Below are 4,132 nucleotides of genomic sequence, written 5' to 3'. Positions count from 1 at the left end.
TTACGAAGTATTTGTAGTTAACAATTATACAATTGCAAAACCCCAAATCATAACATTTATCATACTGTATAATTTCTTTTTCTTTTTTTTTCTCACTATCTATTGTTACAACAAAAACAATCACATGCAATACTTACACATAGTTTTTAATGCTTCTACACAACACACCCCCATGCTAATAAGCTAGCTAAGACGGCCCTTTTCTTATGAAGGTCACATCCTTGCATGTCTACTTCAACAATATTCAACCTATCATTCATTTTCTTATTTCAGATAAATATATACACGATATAATGTACGTTATTATAAAAATAAAACTAATACAAATACTCTATATGTCTAGCTAGCTTAGCTATCCGTCCAAATGCAATGGTCATATTAATAGTGTGATTGATCGAACTAGTTATGTGAATCGAATATCTTCTATGCTATAAGGATGTGTTAGGCCGGCCCTCCCTAGGGTTTAACCTAATTTTTTCTCGTATAGAAAAAATGTGGATCAAATATGGATAGAGGCGGTTGATCATTAAATATGTAGTTACTCTTCTCTTTGACTCACTTTCATCTATGCATGTGTTGCCCTAATCAACTAGATCTAACTTCTGAATAAGCTAGATGGAAATTTATAGCATAAATTTGACACATCAACATACAAGCTTAAGGATTCATTTTATGCTAATCCTCAATATGTACCTTAATAATATCCATTTCATATTACTAGACCATGCAACTAACCCATCCCATCAATTTTCCATCCAATTAAACACCATAGTAATATAATGATCATCAACTTTGTTTGAAACGCGAATGCACCTCCTTAAGTAAAACTTAATCAAATCATAATCTTAAACGACAGTTAATACACGAATGTGTCGAACAAGAAATCAATAATTAACACCAAATGTAGCTAGCTTAGAAAGAATGCAAGCTCTTAGAGCGATTTTACGTAATGGCTAAATGCATGTCATTCAATTGTGTGGTAGTAGAAGTAACAAGCAACACCATACTATATAGTCTAATGTCTTTTTGTATAATGTAATGTAATCATTTAAAAAACAATAGAATTGAAGGAATTAAAAGGGTCATGTCATGAAATAAATGTCATAGAAGAAAGTGTAGAAAAGAAGTACAGAGTGCAGAATGCAGTAGTAGTAAGATTTATACGTCCGGCAAACTGACGGATAAGCTGGAAAAAGTAGCTGCCTCGAGTTCAAAACCCCAGTGCAGAAAGCAAACCACCAATTCAATTCATTACCAAACACTCACACAAACAATTCTTCATTTAATTCCATTAAATAAATAAATTAAATAAACTTTGAGCATATATATGAATGAAACAAAAAGCAAAGACAAAATCATAGATTTTGCACATATCCACATGCTAACACAAACAAATAAATAGAATCAGATAAAACATTGAAATCAAATATTTTAACTTGTCTAATCAAGCAAAGGAAATTAATTAATTTAAGTTTGATTTCAAACATGAAATCAAATTAATTAACATAAACCAATGTCATAGTGAATAATTAACATGATGATGATCATCATCAATTCATCATCATACCTTAACAATATCCAATAATAATATTAGAAAATCACCTAATTAAAGATAAGAAATAAAAAACACTTCTTTTGTAAGACTAGCTAGACCTTGCCAAGTTCCCAATGACCAAATTGACAAATAAAATCTCCTAGAACATTACAATTTTTTTCCACATTTCTTTTTTTGCTCATCATCAAATGATGTATTAGCTAGTTAATTAGATAGAGAGAATGTGTGTAGGAAATTTGGATAATCAAGATCTTGGGGGTGGGAAAAATTGCGTACCAGCTAGAAAAGCATTGATAGGAGTTGGATAAATGGACGAGTTATTATTCGTACCCATCGGGTCGAGTAAACTAGCTGTTGCAGTAGCTGTTGTCGCGTTATTATTAGTACTACCACTACCGACCGTACCCATTAGGTCAGTAGTGGTAGTAGCCGCGGTTAACATAAGACCGTGTTGTTGAGACCTACCCCCGGAGGAACTTTCACCTCCACCACTTCCATATCGTGTTTCGGGACCTTGATCGTAGAGGATGCCCTTGAAGAGATGCCCCCCTATGTTTACTGCTGTTTGATACGCAAATTGTTCGTCTGGATCATCCATTGGACTCACTCGAACGCATCGGAAAACCGCTGGAGAGTTCACTTCCGGTGGGAAATTACCCACTTCCAACCCTAGTACATTACATAAGACAAGTAAACAACATATTTTTTTCAATAATTGTTATTATTACACATAAAATAGATGTAAAAAAATGTAGTGATTATTATGAACATGAAATTATAACTCATGGAATATTATGATTTTAAGATTATTTTTTGGGGGTTTTACTCTTGAACAGTAAGATAGAATAATACCTCAAAAGAGAAAGAGTAAAGCAAGATGTGTTTGAGAGAGTACTATAGAAGTAGACTAGTAAACATGCAAATGATATGATATACTCTTCTAATGTTATGATAACTTGATAAGAATTTTGTTGGTTAGTAGTAAAATCATAAAATTTTGAGTGACAATTTTCATAGAATGACACATGCCAAACTATTTACAAAAATAAAAAAAAAAAAAAATTATGAAAAACACAATAATTTCTTCAATGATATTTCAAAGAGAAGAATTGAATCGGTTGAGATCAAATCCATCAATCAAAACAAATACTATCAAAGAACTCAACCCAATCATGCTGTTTACCACTTTGTGTGTATTTACATTCAAACAAAACAAGATATAAATTAATAATAAATAAATAAAATAAAAAATTAGGAGGGTAGCTAGATGGACGAGGAGTGATCCACTCCCCGTCTAATTGTCTACCCTCCCAAATTTATGCTTAATTACCTGCCGTAGTATTAGCGGCAGTGAGGACGCGAGAATTACTCCGGTTTTCTCGCGTCCTCTTTTCACCTCCACTTCCACCTCCACCTCCAATTCCAACAGATGATTTCATTATTTGTTGAGTCTGCTGTTGCGGCTGTTGCTGCTGCTGTTGTTGTAGCACGGTTAACTGCTGCTGGCGCTCACGGCGCTTAGCGGCAGGGACCCACGTACTCTTAACGTGAGTAGGACAATCAAACCCACGACTCTTACAACAAGTCCTGCACCTAAAATGAACACAATCTTTTTTTGATTGGTTACCACAATCTTGACAATTCATACCCCCAACACTAACACCTAATTGCCTAAAACCCGAGGATCTACCACTACCACTCGATACGACCGTATTGTTGTTGTTATTGTTATTGTTATTGCTACTGTTGTGATCGTTGTACTCATCGATGCCAAAGATCCTACGACTAGTAGTCGCGGCCGAAGACGGGCCTACCACCATGGACGGCTGTGATTCCCCTAGAAAAACATGCTGTTGATGATGATGGTGGTGATAATCTTGATGAAGGTGTAGCTTTGGTACATGGTGATGATGGTGGACCTGCACGTATTGTTGCCATATCTCAAAACTACCTTTTGGGTAGATCTCCTCACTATTATTATTATTATTACTATTACTATTACTATTATTCCGAGAATAAAGTATTAAACCCGGATTATTATTATTATTACTATTATTACTATTATTATTCAGAAACCAGGAATTCTGAATTTGATTTTCAGAATTACCGGAGGGAGTATTACTATTATTATTATTATTATTATTTTGCGGGTTTTGTGAACTACCGCTCCCTGGTGTTCCTAATGAGAAAAAAGCAGCCATATTATTCTCATCAGATTCATCTCAAAAAATTCCAATTTCAAAACCAAAATAAAAACAAAAATATTTTTTCTTAGGTTAAAAAAAATAAAAAAAAGAATTTATATTATTTCTCTCATGAAATCAGTTGTAATAAAAGCAAAAACTGCAACGCCGCCAAACAGAAGCAGCAACGTTGTTCATTTTTCTTTCTTACCTCTGAACAAATTTTTTGACAACAACAGCAACAAAGAAAGGAAAACAGAAAACTGAAAACACTGATTTTCTCTCTGTTGTTTTGGGTTTGTGGTTTGTAAGAAAATGAGAAGTTGGTTTTTATTTTTTGGGTTTGATATGATTTTCTCTCTCCTAAAATGAGTTGCTCTTTACTACTGCCACT

The 4,132-nt window shown here is 33.8% G+C and overlaps 1 protein-coding gene across 1 annotated transcript; it reads right to left on the bottom strand.

Moving 5' to 3' along the window:
* Positions 1-1,799: 1,799 nt before the first annotated feature.
* On the bottom strand, positions 1,800-3,781 carry LOC145585469 (protein SHORT INTERNODES-like). Its single transcript, XM_081642170.1, has 2 exons — positions 2,886-3,781; positions 1,800-2,224 (listed from the first exon to the last, which is right to left on the bottom strand). The coding sequence occupies exons 1-2, from the start codon at positions 3,754-3,756 to the stop codon at positions 1,800-1,802; spliced, it is 1,296 nt and encodes a 431-aa protein (XP_081498296.1). The 5' UTR covers positions 3,757-3,781.
* Between the last annotated feature and the right edge of the window lie 351 nt (positions 3,782-4,132).

The sequence above is a fragment of the Chenopodium album genome, chromosome 16, assembly GCF_948465745.1.
Source record: "Chenopodium album chromosome 16, dcCheAlbu1.1, whole genome shotgun sequence".
Classification (NCBI taxonomy): Eukaryota; Viridiplantae; Streptophyta; class Magnoliopsida; order Caryophyllales; family Amaranthaceae; genus Chenopodium; species Chenopodium album.
The sequence above is the reverse complement of the archived record's forward strand: the minus strand, read 5'-3'. Positions and strand labels throughout refer to the sequence as shown.

Coding starts and splice junctions, on each gene's coding strand:
- LOC145585469 (XM_081642170.1), bottom strand. CDS start 3,756: ATGGCTGCTTTTTTCTCATTAGGAACACCAGGGAGCGGTAGTTCACAA. Junction 2,225..2,885: donor TGCCGCTAATACTACGGCAG/GTAATTAAGCAT, acceptor GTAATGTACTAG/GGTTGGAAGTGGGTAATTTC.